The following is a 25,326-nucleotide window of genomic DNA, read 5'->3' as shown; positions in this document are numbered from 1 at the left end:
TATCAATATCTAAAAGTAAAATTGCTCTGCTCACACTTAAATAAATTCATCCATCAGCGTTGTACTGAGATCTTATCAGAACTGTCCAACAACATGCATTGATTTTATTTTATTTGTATGCACTGTAGGCCCTGTAGTACTGAGCACCCCAGCCCAGCTCGTCGCCCCTGTTGTAGTTGCAAGAGGGACTCTCTCCATCACGACTACCGAAATATATTTTGAGGTGGATGAGGAAGACCCTGCCTTCAAAAGAATTGACCCAAAGGTAAGACAGTAACTATTGAGATGGTTATTAAGATAGGCCTACCAGTGGTTTCAAGTTCACCGTGTGAACTATGTTGCATGATTACCCCCATTGGCCTCTATTACCAAAAACAATATTTGAGTGTCCAGTCCCAGTAATCATAAGGATAAGGCCGCATTTAAGAGAGTGATAGTTTTACACACATTGACAATAAAACACTTCCGACCCCCAGTCACGTGAATCTTACCGAAAACAATGAGGTTATTTTAGCCAATTAGATAAATAAATGACGTTTATATGACTAGCCCTCTTTACACAAATTGCGAACGAATGTGAATCATGAAACATTATTCGTACTAATGTGTCTATATGTATTTTATTATTACCCTTAGTATGTTTATTATTAGCCTACTCGAAAAGTTTTTTAAGGTATATTTTTGTGCAGGCTATAATATAATACTCGAGTAATACCCTAGGCTACAACCCCGTGCGTAATTTGAGATGGGCCTTGCCTTATTCAAATGTTCATTGATTGTTAACTCTGAAAAATAAACATGACCTACACATATAAAACCCTTAATACATGAACACTAATGAATCATAATGGGACACAAATGTATCAGCTTGTTTTATTAGCTCTTTAAATTAATTCAGAGACATGTATAGAAAATCATCTTACATAGGCTATGTTATAATCCAGTGTATTTCAAGTGCATTTGTTTCAATTAGACTGTATTTATATATAATTTATTTTGTCCGTCTTTTTCATGAAGCCTAGGCAAAATACAAACAAAATGATCGCGTAGACTTTTACTTTAAATAAGAATTCAAGTAAATTTATGGAATGTTTTAAAATGTATAACAAATAGTAGGCCTACCATAAAAATGTAAACTTTCAAAAGTAGGAAATTTCCATTGACAAAGTATGAATCAGGCTATCACTGATGGAAGTATAAATTAAGAACTGATCAAAAGTTCAGGCTTACAGTTTAACAGGTGGAATTGAACTCCTATTTACGTGTCACAGAACAACATTCACAATTTCAGACCACTGTAATCACAATCTATGAATGTATTTACAGTTTAAATGTAGCCTACAGTTATTTTATCAAGGCTTTTCAACGGCTTTATAACCATGTAAAGCAAATAAACGATTTCGATAACCGTGGCGCACCGGGTAAACAGAAATAAAACACTGTCCACATTTAACCTTGACATTTGATTAATGGTAGGCTACAGTCTGCTTCTAAATAATCGTCACATGATAATAGAGAATTATGTCAATAAAGGCAAAAATGTGCCTATTAGCGTCTTCATCAAACGGAGGATAGTCACATTTACAAGATCATGGACCAATATTTAACCGCAGTGATCATATATGTCCATGTAGCTCCTGATTAGCATAATAGGCCTCAGTCTGTAGCCTATTACGGTTGAAAAGGTGCAGTAGCATACATTTTACCTCAGAGTTTTTCCAGGCTTTTGGGGTTGGTAAGAATTTCTCTTGCCAAACGCCAAGTCTGTTTCGCTGCGTTCTCAAGGGCCGAATGTGGCTTCCCTTGAAACAGGTCTAAATTTGGCAGAAAATAATGAGGACATCTCCTGCACTGCAAACACGAAATAAGCTGCAATAGAATTCCATTCAAACGATCTCCAAGGTTGTTTTCATCCCAGTCAGATTCTCTAGGATGTTTCTCACACTCATATGAAATCAAAGTTTTCATGTGGTAGTTGTTCAAGGGTTGCCCTGGTAGTTCTAGGTGACGGTCACGCAATGTTTTGAGGACCGACAGACATTTCTTCCTGCATCCTCCCAGGAGGAGTCGGTTTTCGGCTTCGGCGAATTGCAAGACCCAGGCGTCGCTCTCTGCGGAGCTCTGTTTGCCATTTAACGAGTAACACTCTTTGGATAAAAGGTTGAAACCCTCGGCTTTAACTTCAGCCACGCGGTTAGGTCCTGGCCAGGGGATGTGAGGGAGAGGCCAGTGTGCCGCGCTTCGTGGCCATATACCAGTGCACTTGAACGCAGGGGTGATTTGCACGACGTATCTGTCTCTAATGCGTAACTTAACCTCGCTTGTGTCAGCGACCATTTTGACAACATCTCTATAGCTGCACTTATCCACTGCCTGTGCCACCAGTGTTTGAAATCTCGAACGGATCTTGCGAGCCGAGAGGTAGCCGGACGCTGTGATAAATTCGACCCAAAGTGACATGCTTCTCTTTCGGCCATCGCTGAGCTTGAGCACGGCACAACCTGGGAGAGAACCGTCATCAACGAAGTTGAAAACACCCATCTGATTCAAATAGAGTACCACTTCGAATTCAGTCGGTGAAATGACCTCGAGTCCCTCAAAGCGGTTCTCCATTTCGTTCAGCGAGCTGATGAAACGGGGCTCTTGCACCTCCACTTCCTTGAGGACATCCGATACTACCTTGCACACCTCCCGGATGGTCTTGGAGATTGCCCCTTTTCGAGATTGGCATTTCTCGTTGTAATATTTGTTGAGGTGATACACCAACTTCGCCTGAGCGGCTATCATGTTTGGGCAGAGATCCGGATTGTATACCGGAGTCTCGCAATAAGCCGACGGATCCAACGCGGCTGTTTGTACAGGAGCCAATTTTAGAGAAGAAAGTACGCTATTAAAAGAAAAAAGTGTCTGTTCAAAACCAAACAAGCCAATTATTTGTGCTCAGGGCACATGCGTAATAAAGTCACTAGTTCAGACCACAAGCTTTTGCATTGAATTGCGGAAAAAAGTAAGTCCTTAGATTGCCAAAAAAAACATTCAGAACTCCACTTTATCATCACAAGAATCTTAGTCAAATAAATCTCATTGTTTTCTGTATTAACTATTTATAGTCATGAATCCTTGGGACTCGCGGTGCTGTGAGTGCGCTCGTGGAGGCAGCTGCCGGTGTTGCTGTGTTTAAGAGCCCGGACGCACTCCTGTGAAATTATAAAGGAGGGTTAGAAAGGAGGATATCCAATCGCTATCCGATTCGTCACTGCTTCTAGTCTATCAACAACAAAGTAATCCAAGGATTTAATGTGCAAGTAAAACTAAAATTAGCAGTATGCTATATCGATGATCGAAAATGAACTGGAGAAAATATATTTTCTTCCTTTTTCGGTGTCTTATTTTCGCCATTTTAACGGAGTTTTTCTAATGTATACACTGGATTGTGAATTTTAATCAGATAATGGATCGTAAGATTATAAAACAATATGTCGATAGTTTTAAATAAAACACTGTAAATTGTGAGAGTTTGTTAAGGCAACTTGTTTATATTTCGATTTTTTCTAATTTATTTTTCAGTGTCGTTTTGCGTATCTCTTTATATCCTCTACCTCACACACCCTGGGGATGTAGGCTAGGCTCAGCCTACCTGCTCCAAATTTAGACTACAGAGACCGAAAGAGACAGTATTGAGCAGTTATTTTATGTTTTTCATGTGGCTCATGTCTTTGCGTGTGGTTAGGCCTATAGCCGTAATTGACCTACTCTGTTTACCCGTGCAACTGCATTGGTGAAATATGCCAGTGTAATAACATAAATTATGGATGTAAAGAAATTATTCGTCTCGTCGAAATAGGCTTAATCAGGCCTACAGTTGCCTAGGCCTTACACCATGGTATGCATACCTTTTACATGTCAGGTATATTTTGTAAAATTACCACATGTGCTTGGTAACAAAAACACAGACAGTATTGTCTTAATATTTCAGATTTTAACTTGTATAGTGCTATTTTCTGGAATTAAAAATATTCGGTCAAATTGTAGGCTATATAAAAACGTTATTTTCTGTTTAAGAAAGGACAAACGTATTCGGATCCATCATGTAGGCCAAGGTGAACGGTAAAGTCTATAACACAACTACATATTTTTAATAACCTTAAGCCATATGGTTAATTGTTATTCCGGAGTAATGCTATGTCGATTATTTAATTTATGTAATAATATACGATCCACAATCACCTAAACGGTTTTCTCAAAATGGAAAACACTCTTGAACAATGAGTTTATTTTCGCTCTGGTTATATGTACTTTTGTCTATTTTAACCAAACTCATATATTTGTAGATTATTTAAAGTAAAACATGAATTCCCTTTGTTGTGTTTCTTCCTTTAATAATTCGAAATTGATTGCCTAGTATATGTTGTAATTAATTTGTGTGTTTTAACCTACACTAAATATGATTATGGAATTAATCATTCATGTTTTATTTATTTATGTATTTAAATGTAGAAGAGGCTAACTATATTAGTCTCAAAAGAAACATATGATTAGATATTTGTCTCACTGACATGGTTTAAGATGTACAGTCAAAATGGATTCACAATAAAGCAATCCTGCCCCCACAGCCAAACCATCTCTGGCTCTCATTATTACCTTGGCAGTCCATCTGCAGTACTTGCTTTGAAGAATACTTCAAAAAGGCAGCTCTACAAGGATCAGATAAAGAACACAAAGGCATTTACACTCATCTCTACAGTACTGAACTGCACAGAGGCAGACATTATGAGGGCAGACTGTGGCTCGTCAGTCCCTTGTAAAGAACAAGGATATGAGTGTGAGCTTGCGTGAGGGACCCTGATGGATAGGTGACTCCCATTATCATCTCAGCCTGTCTGTCTGGCCCACTCTGTCAGCTACATCTTGCCAACCATAATTCATCATTCCTGCTGTTACCAGGCAGAGATTACAGAAATGACATCACCTGGGGTGTTGGGATAGCCCTTTGAATAACATCCATGCCCGTGTATTTCAGAGTCGAATTATAGCTTCAGGTTTGCTCTGTCCGATGTTTACATAATACCTAATGGAAATGGTAAGTGTTTGTTGTTTGTAAGCATTAAGGCACTGCATTAAGTACATTCTGTTTTGAACACATTTATGCAAATACAACGTACTCTCTGGAATGGTTACGTGCAGTGAGACCTATAGAGATAAAACCGTGTTTCCATCCCGTGTTTTCACATTCTGTTTCTCTCACTATTCCCCCCACTTTCTGTCTCGGCAGGCACTTGGCTTTATTGGGACCAGACTATCTCGACTCCAACTCTGATATCTTTCAGTTTTCGTCCTCTAGTTTCCTCCCCATGCGTGATAGGAGAGGGATTTTCACTGGGATTGTTGCCTCCTTATCTAGAGTATCTGGTTGTAGATTTTACAGTAACTCAACCTTTACCTCCACACTCTACCAGGGCACCAGCAGTTGTCAGCTGCCGCACTGGACCTGTCGGTCTCCTCTGTTACTCCATCTTTACAACATTACAACATTGCAGTGTCTGTTTAGACGGGCTCCCCATCAAGCTAGTCCAGTCTAAGTGATATATGAGGCCACGCCTGACGCTTGGGCCTATTTCTGAACCATCCATGCATGATTGTGTAAATCAATACAATGACTTCTACTTCCGCTGATTCTGCACGAGCATGTGACCCTTTCAGAAGGCCTCTTTGTTCCACAGCTCGCCTCTCCACTTATGCATTTCTGTCTCTCCTCTCTCTTGCCTTTTTCTCTCTTAGCAAGACTGATCCTCCTCATAGAGGGGTTAGGCAAGGGGTCAACAGTTATTGTCTAATAGCTGAAATGGCTCTGTGATGACGCCATAGACAATTTTACTCATCGCCATTGAATTACAGTTCAAGTCTGCCATTCTAAAGTTTGCTATTCCTAAGTCAAAAACAGTTTTCATGCTTCGTTTGATCATCCGTTTAGGATATGGAATCAAACAGCCTAAGGTGATGAAATCTGTTGAGTACACTATTATACAGTATATCGTTTTATATGATTGTATTTGGGCAAGCATCACCCAGGCAAGTCTTTGTTTGGACCTGCGGGATGCAATGTTGTGGTTTCCTATTTAGAACCTAAGGAATGTATTGTTTAAAACCCCAGAGAGAAGCTGTCCAGCTCAGTACAGACTGCATGGTTTTGAGGAGGCACTCTGCCTCTCACCACCACAGGGCTGCCTCTATCTTCCATGCCCTCTAAAGCACATTGGAAAGCACTGCTAGTGTACAATGCTGTACATCTCAGCATGTTTAACTAAGGTAAAAACAAAAAAGCCAGTGGTCATGTTTTTTTTAATGTAAGTTTATTCCAGTGTCATCCTCATAAAACAGATCCTATGAATACACTTCCAATGGAATTCATGACTATACTGTTAGCACATGATGAATACTTTCACTCAGAATAACGAGTGTTTTTACTTGTCTATGACCATGTGTGGGCCTCTAAGTTCATTACCACTGAGCAATAATAACCCTGACTTTTACAGCCAATGAAGAAGGCTAATTGGAGATTATAATAGTTACTTTATTTCTTTATCAATAATCCCATTGCACATGCACAAATGAAATCCTCCCCATGTAATTCCAAGGTCTTGAATGCTCAATCTGGAAGACATGGAGCCCTGCCAAAACTAGTTTAGTTGTTACAGTACCAAGTACCAAGTCAATGTCCAGATTATACCAATTGACGCTAATGGGGTGGCCTATTCCTGTGGACAAAAAAAACAGATTATGATTGCTGTCATTTGAGACATTTGAGATCAGCTTTAGTCCAGAGACTGTGAAAAGTAATATAATATCATAAATCTCATGGGATCATGATTGAGTTTGACATGTTCTCCCACAATTTCATTTGTATCGAAATTAAATTGTCATAGGGATTTTTTTTAATAATCAGAATATCATTATCCCAAGCAATATGGGATCTCTGTAGGGAAGCCAGTTAATTTTGAGGCCTTTTGCCTAACACCATGGACCCCTGTGGGTGTTGTCCCTTCATTTGTTTTATTCTCCTCTGTGTATTAGCAGCCTCCCTCGGTGTTCAGAAAGCAGGGCAGCATAGCCACAGGCACTAGGAGACCTTCCAAGTGACTAGTGTGGCTGGCTGAAGACTAGCGTGCTCACACCAGGAGGAGGATCATATATGATGAGAAATATATACAAAATAACGGACTTAGTTGGACTCTGGATTCTCCCTCATCAAAATTATATGCTTGTCAGCCTTCTAATGAACTGTATGCATGTATTTAACATTGATAGACATGGACTTATGTTTCCCAAAATAATAGTACAATTATTGACATAGAAGGATAATATTACGTAGTAACACATGTTCTCTTGCTCGTTGTCTTCTGTGTGAGTCCATGCTTTATCCTTCAATGGTGTTGTATTTACTTTTACATGACAATAGTTAGGAAGGTGGGTAGGTGACCAACCCAGCTGTGTGTTCTTCTGTTTGGCTTTATTGTTGTTTGGGCAGACACGAGAGCAGCTTGTTTTGTTCTCCATTGCCATGCATAGACTGAAAGGCAGCCATGCGCTGGCGGCAGTGTGATTAATCTTAATGTCTTGGAGACATCTCCTGTCTAAAGGTGGAGGCAGTAATCATTTGCTCACTGACCTGATGATCCTCGTCAAGCAGCCCTCGTCCCCACACTAATTATGAACCTCAAATTAATGTTGCTACTCTTCTCTAAAATGTCATGAGGTTGCTTTATAGAAGCTCACTGAATAGAAACAACAAAGAGAAAGTGGAATAAGACTCTTTTGACTTGGGGCCGCAATAATGAAATGCTGGAGGTGGGGCCCATGATGAAATTAGGCCATGTTACCCAAATAAGGGATGAAGGCTTCATAATTGCCAGTCCTGCAGATCGGAGGTGCCGGGTGCCAACTGTCAGAGCACGGCTAATGATGACAAATGTCTCTCTATGCAGATTTCAGCGACGCTAGAGAGGAGCAGAGACGACCCGTTGAACAGAACACTTTTGTGTGCTCATTTTATGGCTTAACATAAAAATAAACCACTGTAAGTGATGATGTGCCTGTTAAAGAACTCAAGCTGGGCGTTGTTGAGCATTATACCAGGAAGAGTAGTCCCATAGTGTTCATGTGCTTCTGTTACCAGGAGCAAAAACTGCACAGTTTCCAGATTAAATAAATGAAGAACCTAATGTATAATTATCTTATTCTTTACCTGCCAAGCTGAAATACATGTCCATATGGTATTTCTGGTTATAAGGCAAATTAACCAAACATAACATACATGTTTAAGTATGTATCCAAACATTATTCAGAGTTTCCTTTTAATTTTGATCTCTAACACTATGTGTTTGGTGAACATCACCAATAGCATGCCTTTCTAGATTTATTTTGACTGCCATTGTTGAAAACCTCACAAACCTGACTTCTCTTACGGTGACATAAAGTCCACGCTAATTAAAACCCAAAACCCAGAGTGCTGTATGGCCAGATTTCCTCAATTTGTTGCTTGAATGGCTTTTGAAAGGGGTCCCACTTTGTACAAAGGGAGCCTCACTTTTGTTTGGTTTCGCCCCATCTGTGTCATCTGGTGGTCTGAGCACAAGCCTGGTGTCGCGGGGCGCTCCCCAGTGGCCTTGCCAGTTGTTTTATAGACTCTGCGAGGTGGTGCTGTGAGTTCATAAGTTGGCTGGCCCATTGTGTGGCGATTGCAGCTGACACGTGTGAATCGACTCCAGCATATTGGCAGATCATTTCCATTAATGAAACAGAGGAGTCTGCCTTGTTTCATTCTGTGATTTATGCCTCCTTGGGGTTAAGGTTTAACTGCCAAGCCCGGAATGATAACGCAAGGCAACTGAAGTTAGATAGTTAGTTTAAATCACTCTCATATGCACAAGCATCTATAAATAAACCAATTTGTACTTTTCATTTAATGGTTTTAGATTTTCTTTCTTCCCTGGTTGCTTTACACAACATTTTTGGACAACAACATTCTTCTCAGACAATTTGTTTGATATTGACTTGATTATTAACAAGTTGGCACACTCAATATTTTAATTAATAGACAAAAATATAATAACATTTAATGTAAAAAAAAGCATGGGTTTAGCTGTGGTCCACGTAGACCAGGAGATGGAACGGTGTCACCAGCTCAGATCCGGCACGTTGTCTGTCCAGCTTGCCCAAAGCCTCAGCCAACCCTGCTGCTAGCCCTGGCTGGACCCCACACTGCTACTGCCACATGAACACACATTTGAAGGCCACCATTTTACGCTGCTGTCGCCCTCCCTTCGAGAGGGAGGGAAGAGGGGAGGTGGAGAGGAGGGGACTGGGGAGAGGCTCACCCTGAGCGCCTGCTAGACAAAGATGGCAGCAGACACATTTTGTCTACTTTGATTAGTTCTGGTTGTGGTGAGCAGTGCTGAATATTAGCCTCTTAGCTGCTAGTGCAGCCCCACAATGTGGAGCACAGACGGAAAAGATGCCACAATCAAATCTACCCGTCCTCATTTCCATAGCCTCCACAGGACAGGAGAAAGGGGGACATATGGGGCAGGATGCCAATTGCTTATTTTACACGGTAATTAACATCACTCAAACAGTGTTACGAGGAAGGTGTGTCACAGTCATCTGACAAAGTTTAAAAGATCATCTCCACATTTACATACATTTTCCAATAGGGATAGATATTTTGAGGGTACTGGGATGTGTGCATGACGTGCCATAAAATCTCAAGAGTATTAACTTTGTAGGGATTCACTCATGTAAAGTCCTTCTGCCATGGCAGTGTCAAACTCAACCAAGCTCAGAGGCATCTCAAATCAGAAATGTCTGTCAGTTTCTGGTCTCTGTCAACTCCTATTGGGTATCAGCTAGACCTTTGCTTGTGGTGTGTGTAAAGATTTATTTGTGCAGTGCTGTGGTGCAGTTGATACTCACTTAATGGTTAGGCACCTTTTGAACATGTCAAAACAGAACACCACTTTGATGCTGTATTCTGATTCTCCATATCTCATGGACCATACTGTATATCTACACCTGTGCTGTGTTTTCTTTGTAAATAGCAAGATGTGCACAGTCCTTAGTCTTGGTAGAGTTTGTGTGGTGTGTGTGTGTAGAGATGCATCGCAGTTTCCTCATGCGGAGCTGTCATCTGGTGGATTCATTAGAGCAGTCAGCTGGCTGGACCCCATTAGGACTGTTCAGGAGGTGCTCTCCATGAAAGAGTCATGATGGAGGAGGAAGTGCTGACATGCAGCTTCCTGCCTCCAGGCTTCCACCTGCTCTGAATCTGCCCCCGGGCCAAGAGAACTATCCTGGCCAGCCAATAAAAGATTGAAGAGTCAAGCCTGACTTATTTAGTTTCGAACTTTGGGATGGGGGATGGGGGGGTGCTGGTTGGCGCAGACAAAGGCAGAGGGTAGCTGCCTCGTGGGATGGAGAGCGAGAAGCAAAACTGGGCAAAACATAACGTAAGGTGAAAGGAGGGGGGAAGAAAGAGCAGGGAGTTTTCAGTTCTACCTTGTTAAAATTCAAATTATCTTATTAAAGTGTCAATTTGCTGGTCTTGAGAGGTGTGTATACTGTAGCAGGGGGTAGGAGGATGGAGGGCTGGTTGTTGACATCGTCTAACGAAGGAGGATTAGGCTTCTACACAAGCAGTAATATGATAGGTCAAGTTGAGGAGCCACTCCTCCACAGCTCTTGGCTCTGTAATGAATGATTGACTGGAAAAGAAGCTGCCACTCGATGGCTGAGTGCTCGTCTTGACGCCTGCCGCACCGCTCCACAGCTCCCCTTGATCACGTTTGGCTGCTCCCCTCTCATCTCAGCTTCCAGTCTGCAGGGAAGCTGATTTTCCCTCTCATTTTTCCTCCTAATTTACACATTTAAGACATTTTTGTTTGCTTATTTGCAATTCCTTCTTTTTTTGTCAGAGTGACTATCTCTCCCAGCCTTTCTCTCTCTCTCTCTCTCTCTCTCTCTCTCTCTCTCTCTCTCTCTCTCTCTCTCTCTCTCTCTCTCTCTCTCTCTCTCTCTCTCTCTCTCTCTTTCTCTCTCTCTCTCTCTCTCGCTCTCTCCCACATTCACGCACATACAAACTCTCTCACACAGACACTTATACACACACTATCTCACACAGTTCCTCTCTCTCACACACGCGCTCACACACACTTCCTTTCACTCAGCTTTCACTTTCCCCTCTATTCACCCTCAGGCTAAGAACTAATTCCAGGTTCCATAATTGCAGTGTGTTGTACACCTGTCTGATATTAGCTCTCCCCTGTCTCCCATTCTGCCTCTCTTAATGAGATATTATTGTAATTATTGCCATTATGCTGTTTCCCATAATATACTTGATTGATGTTGTTGTTCTGGGAGTATTTATTTTGTATAATTAGAAGAAGTGTGTTGAGGGTTATACTGGCATAGAGCTCAGAATAGTAGAAGTGAACTTCTCCCTCATCGACCCCTTAGAGTTCGATCTCTGTAGTGAGTTTGTCTTGGCTGACGAGAGGGGAGCAGTGCTAGCTGGTCACTGCTGAATAGGACTCTACTTGTAGCCGTTTTAAGACCATTAAAGCAGTGAAAGGCCTCACAATGACCAACGCAGGCTTTGTTTCAGCACCGTCTCTTGCACCCTGTGAATTCTAAAGCCTTATAAAAAGGGGGGAAAGGTTTTGCCTATTTCGTTTTCTGCAATTCTGTTGGTGGTTTTGAAGAAGAAAAGTTCTCAGTTACTTTATTTGGAATTGTATTGTTGTAGTGGCAAACTATTGGAAGGAATGCCAAAGAAAAAAAAAATCTCTAAGAATGAACTATGTTGAATTTTTTCTCTGAGCGACTCTCAATCCAATTAGGAGTTTAATAAGGGTCATACAGAGGGGCTTCACGCTGCAGGGTTGTGGCTTTGTGTAAATGTGTGGGGGAGAAGCAGGGGCACAGACAGGCTGGGCTGGGATCTCAGGCTGGTCGCTGCACTGTGAGTGTCTCAGTGATTGGCTGGGGCTGTGAGGGGGCGGTGCCACAACTGACCTAGTGCATTGTTCCTGGGCGTGCTGGGTGGAGGCAGGCAGGCCGGGTGAACTGAGGCTCTGGTTTAGTGGTTTTGTTGGGTCTCAGGTGTTGCTCATGACCCCAATAACATTCATTTGTCCCCTGTCACATGCCCATTTGTTATTATCTTCTTAAATGAGCAGGACCCTATCTTCCTAACTTATTATACTTATCTGTGTGGATGGCAATGGGGTTTGGAAGAAAATGTAACAGATTTTAATGATTCCGTTTTTTTTATTAAGTATAATTAGATTTTTGCAATTGTATTTAAAAAAAATATATATATCTACGAACATCCATTGGAAATTCAGCATTGAACATAAACTTGTGAAATATTTAAGTGCTTGTGAGAACTATTAAGCTAAAAGCTGAATAGGTGTTTAAAGGTTATATATTTGGATATTTAATCTCTGTGTGAGAGAGCGGAGACAGAGAGAGGGAGGACAGAGGGCCCTGGAAGTGGCCGTGACCGGTCTTTGAGGGCTGGTTCACATGCTGGGTAGTTTGAGTGTCTGACAGCCGTTTAACTCCACACGACCTGGTTCTCAAGTGCCTCCGTTTGGGCCCTCTTGAATCCTGTTAGGAGCTACAATTACAATTCATGCTCCCAGCCCTCCTTTGAACAGGCTGCAAAAGAGCAAAGAGAGTTGGAGAGATCCTGAGAGAGACAGAGCCTGACTGCTCCTTCATCTCTGTGGAAACACTCTCAGAGGCTTTCAGCTGCCTGGCTGGACTCTAGACCACCATCTCTCTCTCTCTCTCTCTCTCTCTCTCTCTCTCTCTCTCTCTCTCTCTCTCTCTCTCTCTCTCTCTCTCTCTCTCTCTCTCTCTCTCTGTCTCTCTCTCTTTCTCTCTCTCTCTCTCTCTCTCTCTCTCTCTCTATCTCTCTCTCTCTCTGTGTCTCTCTCTCTTTCACACACGCTCACACACATACAAACAATACACTACACTGAAGATATTCCTTAGTAAGAAAATCTTTTGATTTGCTGAGATTTCTGCATTGTATTACACACATTATACATCTCATGTAGAATATAGTCATTAACTAGAAAGGGTTTTAGTAATATGTATATGAATTGCATGTATGACAGTGTTTACCAAACTGAAGTTGTTCTTTTATGTTATTTTGTTCAGGTGGAAATGTATGTTTTACGTTGCTCTTTATCAAACTGTCACAGTGTTTAATCAAGCATGCAAACAATAACTTTTTTTTTCTTCTGAAAGACCTGAATTCCAAAGCACATTCAAACGCTTTCAAAGGGAGAAAGAAGAAAGTGTGAGCATAATGCTTAATAGGTGCTTTAGTAATTTCTGAGTTTTCATAGCTTAATCCGTTCTGAAAAGCTTGAGAGAAGAAAGGCAGCAAATGGCCCTCAGTATTAATTTGATGTGACTTCTGTACAATAAGGCTTGCAGATCCCAGAAGCCCATTTTCCAACCTACCTTCTTTCATCATTCCAGCCCTTGGAACTTTTGCCTAAATGTTTCATGAAACTAAGGCTTTAAGGTTCTCTGGTGTTCTGTCTTTATAATGCTTGCCTTAAGACCATTATAATACCAAGGCAAAGAAACACGTACAAATAGTGAAGCTCCTTGCTCTTTGGGTAAAACACTCGTTCATTTAAGTGGCAGAGGACCTAAAACACATTTTAATGTTCATTTCCTCCTGTCACTATTGGATTTTTCTACTTCCATGTTGAAGAGGTTTTTATTATTGCAATCATCTTCATGGTTGTCCAACTTCCCATGACTTCCCATGAAAAGGGTGTGTTTGATTCATGTTAGTCCCTAATATTTTGAGGTACGTACATATTAACATTAGAGTATATACACAGTATACACATATGTTTCACGTGTAAGAATGTTAATTGATCTTTGTAAACATTCTGGCCAGTCCAATTTGGGGCCATACTAGGCCCTTGTAAATATACTCTAAATATGAAAATATATATGTGTTTCTTTGTTGAGCGTCTGCTAAATGACTAAATGTAAAATGTTTTTAATCAAATGATGTTTAAAATAATTGTTGTTATGGTTTCATATATGAAAGACAATACATTAAATGCATATGAAAGGTGAAACTTAGTTTAATAGATTGTAATAGCAGAAAGAATTCCCCTTACGAAACCAGACATATAGTCTTCATCAGAGTTTGGAATCTCCCTCAGTGAATGTGTAGCCAGGCAGGCTCAGCCTCTCAGTCTCTACCATGGCCACATGGGCTTTCTCTGAGAATAATGCATTAATCTGGTCCAAATGTCATCTTAATATTAAATAAAATGTTGTAATGTCATGTTCAGCATACATAATGCATCCCTCCCCATATAATAAATCACTGTGAAAACTGATAGGGTTCCATGGGCTTGATTGAACTCTTTATGTGGGTGTTCTCCCTATCCAGCAGAGCCAAAGAGTAGGACAGGAATTTGGTTTGCTGTCAAATAGTTGCCTGGAGAGGATGTCAAGGAAATCTTTTGGAGGACTTCAGAGAATATTCTTCATATCTAGATGTCTGCTGCTTGTTGTCCTGTGGGGATGTATTTTCAGTTACAGATTAACAGTCCCCAGAAAGAGAATATATGTTTGTTCCCATACTGTACTCTAATCATTTTCCCCTTCCTAGATGTTATTTACTTACACAGCAATAGCTATGTACTTTTATAGCAGTCACATTGGGAAGGTCATTGACCCTGGAGAAAACAGCTTGCATTAATATGGTCTAATCCAGTGTAATTAGTCAAATCATAGCACGCCAAGCATCTTGTCAGGAGCTGCTGGCTTTGGCAGGCATGCAAGATGGCCCATAGTCCCTCTGGGTGGCACATACAGCCCTGAGCAGCACAAGCCCACTCTCCCAACATTTCTCTATCTATTCCTCATCTGTCTGCCATGTATCTTCAATAATCTTCCATCTCTCCTCCATCTTTTCTCCCTTCATTCTCGTACATATTTGTAATCCTACAAGTGCTTGGTTTAGAAGTGGGAAGCACTCTCAGTTCGACCACCACATTTTCACCATCCTTCAGTTGTCTCCCATAGCCTCAGGGTGTGAGCTTGGCTTTTCTGCCTGCCTGCCTGCTTGACTGTTTGCCTGCCTGTTTTCCTGCCTGACTACCTATTTGACAATTTGCCTGCCTGCCGGACTCTTGCCTGCCTGCCTAAATGCCGACTAGCAGTGTAAACATGCCGTAGGATTTGCATTGGTAAAAAGATTTAAACTATATAATTACAAGGGATGAAGGGCAAATGATCCAGTGCACTGAACAACCAGATTATCATCCTTCCCTGCATGCCTTGCACTGCCCCAAGGGGTTAGCCTGTGACAAAGACCCTCATTAGCATAAAGCTGTTGTGTTCCAGAGACTGGATAAGAACCTGTTCTACCTTTGCTCTGGCACGTCTGGTTGTTAGAAGTCAGAGTAATCACACTTCGTGTCTGAAAAAATGATGCTCTAGATTCTGGCTGCATCCCAAAGGTGTCTCTTGTGATCATCCTCTAAGAGCCTCTGGCAGAAAGGGGGCACTGTGTTCTCCGAATGATATGCCGTGAAGACAGAAAGAATTATAAGGAGGGAGACAAATCTGTAACATATTATTAGCGATTTAAAGTGAATAAAAAATTTGAAAATGATAAAGGATGAGGCTGTTGTTGTTATACCTCGTAGAAAAAAAAGTTCAAGCAAAGGTTGAGAGACTAGATTACTAGTTAAGGATGAGCGAGGCCCTCTCCCCTAATCACTTGCTCTTTCTCCTCCGTTCTGGTTCCGTTTCTCCACCCCTCCATCCCTATCTATTTCCCACTTCCCCCCTCCATCTAGCACTGAGCCGACGCCCCCTCCCACACAAACAAGTAGGATTTAAACCGATCAGCTTGGTGCTTTCAGTGGCATCCAGGGGAAGACGTAGCCAGGCCAGGAAGATTTCAGTCATCTTAAAGCTGACAAGTCCCTGAAAACGGCCCATTAGTGAAGGCTTCCTGAAAGGGCCCTACACCAAATGACTGCATCACTTCTCTCAAGCTCCTTAGTGTAGGCCTTTTGAATCCATCTGGATGAGTGTGTGTGGGTGTTGTTGTGTTTTTGGACAGAGTTGCTATCCACCTCAGCCGCGTTTTAAGTCTAAATAAAGGAGATTTAGAATTCCTGAAAGCATAGTCAGCTATGTCCCTGTGGATAATTGCGCAAAACTATCACCATATTTTAGACACACTTCTGTTTCCTCCAGTGCGCTAGTGTGTGTGTGGTGTGTTATTGTGCTGTCTCCGTAGTGCTGTGTATGTGGGGTGTTTATGTAGTGTGTCTCCATAGTGCTGTGGATGTGCTGTGTTTATGTAGTCCGTCTCTGTAGTGCTGTGGATGTGGGGTGTTTATGTAGTCCGTCTCGGTAGTGCTGTGGATGTGGGGTGTTTATGTAGTGTGTCTCTGTAGTGCTGTGGATGTGGTGTGTTTATGTAGTGTGTCTCTGTAGTGCTGTGGATGTGCTGTGTTTATGTAGTGTGTCTCTGTAGTGCTGTGGATGTGGGGTGTTATTGCGGGGTGTCACATGCTGCTGGTATAGATGAGGCTTTAGGTATTAATGCCTGCTTTCCGGGAGCAGCAGATCACAGAGTTCCTCGCAGGGAGATGAGCCTCCCTCCCACCATAGCAGTGTTTAAGACAACTAGACAGGCCCGCTAATATGTGTGAAATGCTGCCTGTAACATAAATGTTATTGACAAACTTGGCTGGACATTTGTAGCAGTGATCTGCCAGCGTGCAGTAATGCATATTCTTCCCTTTTATCCCACTGGTCTTGCCAGAGCACCAGAACTGTCATCTCGCCACACTCCAACTGCCTCCCAAATGTATAGTGACACTGATTATGCAAATCTGTATCTTATTTCCACCAATACCTGCCTTAGGAGCCCTTGACTTTATTGAAGTTATGATATGGGGTGTGAGGAGGGGCACAGTGAAACAATTCTGCCCTATAATCACAACTTTCATATTTTCTGATTTGCACCCCTCGTAATAGTGTCATATGAGGGAAGATGAAATGCACACTTATATATTTTTTATCTCTAAGGTATAATATATCTTGAAGGGACCTAAAAAGGATGAGTTAAACCAGCAGCTTGTTTTTTCTTTGTGTTTTTCTTTCTTTTCTCTATATTCTTTTCCCTTTGTTTTTATGTCTACTTTTATTTTATAAACCGAAACAGTATAGTTCTCTAACTCCTATAACATATAATATGTGATTTATATGACATCACATCCGGCCTTTGAAGTGTCTCAATATGGCATGTGCCCTGTGCTTTGTACACACACTTCCATAGATTGAGATTAGAAATGTCAAGATATTTCTTGACACATGTTGACATCCCAAACAAGATTAGTTTCCTTTGTTTTGAAGTGGGGTCAAGAGGCTAGCGATGTTTTTGACTCGCTATGAATTTAAAGAAGGATGCTGTGAATATACTAATGTGCTGAACCGAAAGCAGAGGAACAGTCACACGATTTAATTAACTTCCAAAACCATTGATAATGGTTGTCACCTTATCTTTCATAATAAAGCAGCCTCAGTAGGTAGTTATTCCATACAGTAGCTATACCCATAGTGAAGCTCCTTTGTTGCCTACAGCCTCAACCTATATTTCCCTCCCAATCTACCATCTTGTGTCCAGTGCATGGGGCTCTGGGGGCACACAGTGTATAGCAGCAGCAGACTCCATCCCTTCCTCCCTCACAAACAGACTCCTCCAACTCCCCACAGATGTTCTTCACTTTGCCTGGGGTCACTCTTTGGATACAGCATTCACAGTGTGTGCTGATCCTCCAAATTGCTGTGCGTGAAATCCGTCTCCTCTCTCCTGGGGGAGTAGTCATATCACTCAGAATGAGAGCAGTTTGCCTTTCATGGCCTCTTGCGCTGTTCCCTCCCTGTCCAGACAGTTGTGGGGCTTTATACTAGAAGCCTATTAGACAAATCTGAAGAGAACACAGCAGAGGTGCTATGATAGCAGGTTGTCAGAATATTCCACACTCCCATATAAATATATCAGTCATGCTGGCTTGAGGCCTCACCGAATCACATTATTGCTCCATTTCCCCCTACAATTGACGTGGAGAGGGATGGCTTCAGGTTTCATATAGGGAGAGAATTTGCAGCAGGTTTGAGAGTATTTTTCTAGATGTATTATCCTCCGTCACAGTACCAAGCCAGCACAGGGTTAAGTCTGTGCAGAAGTCAGGAATAATTAGAATCTCTTCGCTATGCATAAAACGGTTTCCGTTGGCTTTTTAGTGGGATGTGTTCCATTTGAGCATCTCCACGTTATTGCATGTGAGGTTCAGCCTAAACACTGGTGTCACCTGTGCTTCTGCTCAGCTCATCTGTCACAATATTTCCCCTCTCTGATGTTGTGCAGGCACCGTGCAGCCTGCCCTCTGTCAGATCAGTGGACGGAGAGGAGGGGAAAACAAGGATACAGAAGACAGAAACGTTAAATTGCATTATGGCTATTATGTGGGCGAGTCTGAGTTTCCTCCCTCGCTTGTAGGGCCAGCGCATGCGTGCTTGGCTCTGAGGGCCTAATGAGCCTGTATGGAGAACCCTGTGTGGAAACAAAAGGCTGGGTCCCTCCTCCCTCCCTCCCTCTCTCCTCCACTCCCCCAGCCCCAAGCATGACAGACCAAGAGCAGAGCTGAGCAGAGCGCCGGTCCTTCCTGGTGGTTGATTAGATTGGGGCCGAAGTCTCCAGCTGGCAGGCCTGTCTGTGACTGGAGGCGGCCGTCCCCTGCGCTTGTCACTGCCTGACACCTCTGACAGGCAGGGGACAGCTTCAGCAGACAGGTTCATTAAATGGCATTTTTTTACAGCTGGGCCTCTAAAAATGAGGGCTGGGCTTTGTCAAAGCCCCATCTACAGGGGCCTCAGCTTGTTGGTTTAAACCAAAGCTTTGTTGTTATGACAAATTTTTTGATCTGGGCTGTTTGAAATCTGGGCTTTTTTCTCCACTTTACCCTGTGTCTTTTGTTGAAGGCTGGCCCTTTGGCCTGTGATTTGTCATAGTAGCAACAATGTGAACCTCAGATAGGAACAGAACACAACCCTGGGTAACAAAGGATGTCGTCTACAGCCCTCCTTGTTGTATAAGGTTTCATATGCTAACAGAAATGTTTCTCTCAGAATTTCCTGGCATGGTACTGTATATTATAAACTATGAAACAAAAGTCAATGAATAGCCCTTTCAGCACGGACAATCAGTGTCACAGCTCACCTCCACCCCTGGCTCCTCAGTGTCACAGCTCACCTCCACCCCTGGCTCCTTAGTGTCACAGCTCACCTCCACCCCTGGCTCCTTAGTGTCACAGCTCACCTCCACCCCTGGCTCCTCTGTGTCACAGCTCACCTCCACCCCTAGCTCCTCTGTGTCACAGCTCACCTCCACCCCTGGCTCCTCAGTGTCACAGCTCACCTCCACCCCTGGCTCCTTAGTGTCACAGCTCACCTCCACCCCTGGCTCCTCTGTGTCACAGCTCACCTCCACCCCTAGCTCCTCTGTGTCACAGCTCACCTCCACCCCTGGCTCCTCTGTGTCACAGCTCACCTCCACCCCTGGCTCCTCTGTGTCACAGCTCACCTCCACCCCTGGCTCCTTAGTGTCACAGCTCACCTCCACCCCTGGCTCCTCTGTGTCACAGCTCACCTCCACCCCTGGCTCCTTAGTGTCACAGCTCACCTCCACCCCTGGCTCCTTAGTGTCACAGCTCACCTCCACCCCTGGCTCCTCTGTGTCACAGCTCACCTCCACCCCTAGCTCCTCTGTGTCACAGCTCACCTCCACCCCTGGCTCCTCAGTGTCACAGCTCACCTCCACCCCTGGCTCCTTAGTGTCACAGCTCACCTCCACCCCTGGCTCCTTAGTGTCACAGCTCACCTCCACCCCTGGCTCCTCTGTGTCACAGCTCACCTCCACCCCTGGCTCCTCTGTGTCACAGCTCACCTCCACCCCTGGCTCCTCTGTGTCACAGCTCACCTCCACCCCTGGCTCCTCTGTGTCACAGCTCACCTCCACCCCTAGCTCCTCTGTGTCACAGCTCACCTCCACCCCTGGCTCCTCTGTGTCACACCTCATCCCTGCACACACACCTCACCTCCACTTCTGGGCCCTCAATACCATACCTCAACCCCCCCCCTTCCCTCCCCTGGCCCCTCAGTACCACACCTCACCTCTCCCCCTCCTTATATCTCCTCCTCCCCCTTGCCATCCTCCTCTCCTCCTCCATTTCCTGCTAGTCACTGCGGCCCTGGGCTCCTCTGGGCCTTACTGTCTCTATGACAACTGTTTGAGTAGGGGGGTGCTGAGGTGTCAAGCAGGAGCATTACGAGGAGAGAGCTGGAGATGCTGCACATCTAGTATCTCTACCTAATCCAGTTTTAATTGAGCTCCAGAGACTTTGATGTGACACAGAGGTCGCAGCGGCGCTATTCCAGGGAGAAATTAACGCAGCCCAGCTCGAGACACACTCCTTCAGCCTGTCACCATTTTAAATGAGCATTAGCATCGAGCCTAACCTCACAGCCAAACATCTTACTCTCTAACCATCCCTCTCACTGTCCCTTCCTCCCTCGCTTCCTCACTTTACCTGGGTGTGCTCCCCCCTGTTCCACTCCTTTGTGTTTTGGCTGTATTCACACAGACACCAACAAACAGTCTGTTTTTTGTAGGCTGCAGGTCTATGCAAGTCTGTCTGTCTAAATCAGGCTGCAGGTCTGTGCTAGTCTGTCTGCCTATGCTAGGCTGTACAGATATAATATACATGTCTATGATTCTGAGCTAAGGAAATGACAGTGCCATCCCTGAGTTGGACCATTGTGGTGGAGAGGAATCAATGGTGTTGGGGGGGGGATGGAGGGAGGGAAGAAGAGAAGGTGGGAGGGGGAGGTGAAGAAGGGAGGAAGGCAAGGTGAGAGGTAGAGGGAGGGAGGGAGGTGCGTGAGGGGATCATTCTCACCTGTCAAGCAGGCTCTCTTGATCTCCCTCTCAGGACCTGCTGTCCCAGGGGTCTGCACACCTCTAATAATCCCTTCTTTCCTCTCCTCCCACTTCCCTGGTTGTTCATCCTCGCTCTCTCTTTCTCTCTCTCTCTCTTCTCTCTCTCTCTCTCTCTCTCTCTCTCTCTCTCTCTCTCTCTCTCTCTCTCTCTCTGTCTCTCTCTCTCTCTGTCTCTCTCTCTCTTCTGTTTTCATTGATTGCATATGTTATTGTGACCCAGGGGGCTGTTATTGTCCACATTATTTCACCCTGACTTGTGTAGCAGACAGCCTGAACAAGGTGTGAAGAACACAGTGGTGTAGAGAGGTCTATATCATACTGGGATGGGATTGTCAGGCAGAATCTATAGACAAAAGAACCTACACAGTGTTTCAATTTGATTAGTTAATCGAAGTATTAGTGTCATTGTCATTATATATGATGTTATAATGAGCCCAAACTACATCACCAGGCTGTCCCAAACTACACCAGCCTGTCCCAAACTACAACACCAGCCTGTCTCAAACTACAACACCCAGCTTGTTTTAACAAATGCACCCCTCACTGTCTTTCCTTCCTCTGCAGGTGTTGGCGTACTCTGAGGGGCTTCATGGGAAATGGATGTTTAGTGAGATCCGGGCAGTGTTCTCCAGGCGCCACCTCCTGCAAAATACTGCTCTTGAGGTCTTCATGGCTAACAGAAGTAAGAAGTCCTTCCCACCAAACACACTGTTCCTTTTTTGATCTCTGCTCGTGCTCTGTGGTGTGTGTGTTTTCCAATGTGTGTTGTTCAATGTTGTTCCATTCCACAGCCTCAGTCATGTTCAACTTCCCAGACCAAGCCACAGTGAAGAAGGTGGTCTACAGTCTTCCTCGGGTTGGGGTGGGCACCAGCTACGGCCTTCCCCAGGCAAGGTGGGACACAACACAGCATATTTACCTTTACCGTGCAACATTTAAATCCCTTTTCACAAGACCTCTTCATTTTTAATGCTGTGTGGTTTTCCAGGCGGATATCTCTGGCTACTCCACGCCAGCTCTTCAAGTCCTCCAATATGACGCAGCGCTGGCAGAGAAGAGAGATCTCCAACTTTGAATATCTAATGTTCCTCAACACCATTGCAGGTGAGCCACCCTAACCTCCCCCTGCTCATAGTCCTCCTTTACACTGCTAGATGTGAGATCTTCTGTTTGTAGTGTGTGGTGCTGCATCATTAATGTTTCCCTTCACCACAGGATTTTAAATAAGATGTTTACAGCGCTGAGTTCACTCCTTGGTGTGAGTGGGTACACTTCACTGTTGATGTGAGTGAGAACTACATAGTTTGAAGCAGAAGGCAGGGACTACCGATGTTCCTCGATAATGAGTGCGAGAGAGAGAGAGAGAGAGAGAGAGAGAGAGAGAGAGAGAGAGGGAGAGGGAGAGGAAAAAGAGAGAGAGAGAAGGTAAGTGTCTGTGAGTCTGTGTGTGTGTGTGTGTGTGTGTGTGTGTGTGTGTGTGTGTGTGTGTGTGTGTGTGTGTGTGTGTGTGTGTGTGTGTGTGCGTGTGCGTGTGCGTGTGTGTGTGTGTGTGAGTCTGTGTGTGTGTGTGTGTGTGTGGAGGTAATAATTTTGTTGTTGACTCTCTGATCTGAACTGCAACTAGCAGGGAAGCAAGAGCGACTGCCACACTCCTCCGCTCTCAGAGGTGTCATCCTTCCTTCGCTGCATACTCATGCATATTTATATTTAGCTTCTGCATGAGTTCGATACATTATTGTCAGATAATTAGATGTAAGGCAGACAGCAAAACATGGAGAAAATTCATTAAAACTCCCTGGTAATGACCTAGCTTGTCAGGAGTGTCAGAGTGGTGTGGGGAGGCAGACAGCATTGGGGTGGGTGCTGGGTGGGGGATGGGTGTGTGAAAGTGAAGCCAGCACTCTTCTAATTAAACACTATTCCACTGTTATTAACATCCTGCCACCCCAGCCAGCCCAGTCTCAGCAATGGCAGCTTCCCCTCTCCCCCACCCCTGCTACTACCTCATGCCCACCCCCTCCCCCCTCCCCATCAACCTGTTTTAATTATGCATCTACAATAAGGACTTTGGCTATGTGCACATACTTTTTCCTTGACTTAACTGTCAAGAGGACAGTTACTGGATCTAGATGCATTATCTCTGCTTAAGAGCTTCACTGTAGGGGTAAATAGCATAACTGGGGTCAAATAGAATAGCGAGTAGGTAGTGACTTCAGAGACGTTTTGACACCCATTAACCATGATAGTCAATCTGTAGACACAGCAAACTGTCTGATAATGAACCTTATGATTTCACTGTGGTTGTACTATTTACATATTGAGTTGAAACTCAGCCTCCAAAATATGATTTATATCTCTTATAGTATGCTACAGGCCGATTCTAGGATCAGACCTTTAGGGGTGCTCAGCCCCCAATGAGAATGTGACATGAATACAGTGCCTTGCAAAAGTGCTAAACCCCCTTGCTAATAACAGGCATGCAAACAGGTCAGGGGAAAAAAAAGTTGAGAAGGATATGGCGAACCACCAACCCTGTAGGGGGGTCTGGAGGCTCCCCCGGAAGAAAACGTTTTACATTTTAAAGTTAAACGCATGAATCTGGTGCACTTCGAGAGCAAAATTAAGGGGCTAGATCTATGTAGAATCCGTGCTCTTGTAAACAATGTCATGTTCTTTTAACCATAAAGACTGAGAAAATTGGTTCCAGAGGCAGTTGTAAAGTTGGGAAGCACGGGTAAAATGCTGTGTTGGCCACGGCCACTACCTGCCATGCCGCTAATTTAGCTGGATAACAATTAATACATTTATGTATTTATTATGCAAAATAATGAATGAAAAAACTAAGGATGTCCCTTTCTTCATGAACTACCAGCATCAAATGAAAATAAACAATAATAATTTGTATTTTTTTATTATTATTATTTTTTAGGGGTGCTGAGATGAAATTATAGGGTGCGTGAGCACCCCTAAAAAGGGTCTAAAATATCCACTGATATGCTACCAGCTTTAATCAAATCTGTTGTGGTAACTGTAAGTGCATAATCACCTGTGCCACTGTTGGACATAGTTTAAAGACAGTAAGGAGAACACACAGGGACAAACAGAGCAGGAGAAGCTTAATGGTTCAGAGGCCTGAATGCAGCTTAGGATATGACATCCAGGCGTAGACAGCTGCACTGTGTTTGACTGATGACCGTGTAAAGATGAGATACCGTTGTGTTTTCCTTTGTTAAACCTCTTGTGGTCAGGGCTCATCTTTCACACAGGCTCTGGGTGAGTGGCACTTCACTCCTGCTAACAATGGAAAGTGTTGAACCAGAGCGATCCATCTCCAATCTCCAACCCAAACAGTCTCAAATCATACCAAACACCTTACACTTTACTGGAAGTAATTTGATATTTAGGAGTATACATTTTTTATATTGAATCCTGATGTTATTGATGTGTCCAACAGGGTTTGCTTACTGGTTAAGTCACATACAGATATAGCTGTTGTGTTAATTGATTCATTTCCCCCACAAATTGTCAGTTTATGGGTTGCTAGTGTGTATATCTGGTCTTTAATCATCTCACACCCATAGCCTCTTTAATTCATAGGGAAATTAGAGAGGGATCGTGGTAACTTGGTATGTTGAAGAGATCCTCTTGATTTTATGACCATTTTTCTCATGGCTGTATTTCCTGTGACAGATTCTGCCATCTGAATCCCATATTCCCAGTTCTGGAGGAAAAGGAAGAAAGAAAAGAGATTCACATCTGGCATCTCTCAGTAGAGCTGCATGTGGGCACAGTCATATATACTGACATGATGTCTCCATGGTAACTGCTGTTGGTTGTCCAATCAGGAGAGCAGCCTAGCGGTGACACGTCAGACGCTATCCGTGTCATGGCCTCAAGAAGAATCTACATCTCTCTAATTACATCCACACCACACAGCTTACAGTCACTTATGTTCTTCATGAACTTGAAAACCACCTCCATAGAACTTTTCCAACCCCAGTCCTCACTGATGTATTTGTCAGCTGGGTGGAGGCAGGGAGAGAGAGCTGTACGCGGGCACGTTTTCACGGAGTCAGAGTGAGAACTCTATTAAAAGAGGTCGCCCTCTCAGACGCCCTCAGAGACAGGAAGTGGATTCTGATTGAGGGCTGGTGACTGGGAGCTTGTTGGAATGTTGCATGCTGGGACCCCAACGTAACCTA

The 25,326-nt window shown here is 43.6% G+C and overlaps 2 protein-coding genes across 5 annotated transcripts in view; one reads left to right on the top strand and one right to left on the bottom strand.

The window, feature by feature from the left end:
- LOC146257578 (neurobeachin-like) overlaps positions 1-25,326 on the top strand; it is a 144,582-nt gene that overhangs the window by 92,227 nt on the left and 27,029 nt on the right. For all 4 annotated transcript variants that reach the window (XM_084673465.1, XM_084673467.1, XM_084673466.1 and 1 more), the window contains 4 exons: positions 129-265; positions 21,689-21,806; positions 21,916-22,018; positions 22,113-22,228. In XM_084673465.1, coding sequence (XP_084529591.1) covers positions 129-265; positions 21,689-21,806; positions 21,916-22,018; positions 22,113-22,228 — 474 coding nt within the window. The remainder of the gene's footprint in view (positions 1-128; positions 266-21,688; positions 21,807-21,915; positions 22,019-22,112; positions 22,229-25,326) is intronic.
- Positions 914-3,160, bottom strand: mab21l1 (mab-21-like 1). Its single transcript, XM_084674475.1, has one exon. The coding sequence runs from the start codon at positions 2,785-2,787 to the stop codon at positions 1,708-1,710; it is 1,080 nt and encodes a 359-aa protein (XP_084530601.1). The 5' UTR covers positions 2,788-3,160; the 3' UTR covers positions 914-1,707.

This window comes from Hypomesus nipponensis, chromosome 15 (genome assembly GCF_054491055.1).
Source record: "Hypomesus nipponensis isolate SF chromosome 15, ASM5449105v1, whole genome shotgun sequence".
NCBI lineage: Eukaryota > Metazoa > Chordata > Actinopteri > Osmeriformes > Osmeridae > Hypomesus > Hypomesus nipponensis.
This window is presented reverse-complemented; position numbering and strand designations above follow the sequence as displayed.

What these genes read in the sequence shown, in the direction of transcription:
- mab21l1 (XM_084674475.1), bottom strand. Translation starts at nt 2,787, where the DNA reads ATGATAGCCGCTCAGGCGAAGTTGGTGTATCACCTCAACAAATATTAC.